This window comes from Cyprinodon variegatus, unplaced genomic scaffold, assembly GCF_000732505.1.
Source record: "Cyprinodon variegatus isolate N-32 unplaced genomic scaffold, C_variegatus-1.0 Scaffold1673, whole genome shotgun sequence".
Taxonomy (NCBI): Eukaryota; Metazoa; Chordata; class Actinopteri; order Cyprinodontiformes; family Cyprinodontidae; genus Cyprinodon; species Cyprinodon variegatus.
The window spans coordinates 59,423-59,814 of record NW_015152126.1 but is presented as its reverse complement, the minus strand read 5'-3'; the positions used below and the strand labels follow the sequence as shown (position 1 = coordinate 59,814).

General features: G+C 34.7%; 1 protein-coding gene across 1 annotated transcript in view; it reads left to right on the top strand.

Moving 5' to 3' along the window:
- The window catches only part of lrrcc1 (leucine rich repeat and coiled-coil centrosomal protein 1), a 10,429-nt gene continuing 10,037 nt past the window's right edge, over window positions 1-392 (top strand). The window contains exon 1 of the mRNA XM_015404237.1: window positions 1-53. Coding sequence (XP_015259723.1) covers window positions 1-53 — 53 coding nt within the window. The remainder of the gene's footprint in view (window positions 54-392) is intronic.

Genomic DNA, 392 nt, shown 5'->3' with positions numbered 1-392 from the left:
ATGGTGGCAGTTATACTGAGTTTCCAATGGGTTGATGAGGTCAGACCAGACAGGTTGGTGGTATGCATGGATTCCAAAGCAGTTTTAGAAAGTATTCAGGGAGAAGGAAATAATAGGAAAGATTTAGTATTAGAAATTCAGCAGTTTATTTAGATTATACAGGAGTGGCATTGATATTTGGTTTTGTTGGGTTCCAGCACATGAAGGGGTAAAAGGAAATGAAAAGGCAGACAAATTAGCAAAAAGGGCTTTAGAGGAGGCAATAACAATTACAATTCCTTTAGGGAAAGGGGAAGGAAAATCATTTATTAAAAAGAAATTGAAAAATGGCAAAAAAAAAAGGTGGAATGAAGATAAAAAAGGAAGAAGGTTATATAAAATACAAAAGTCAG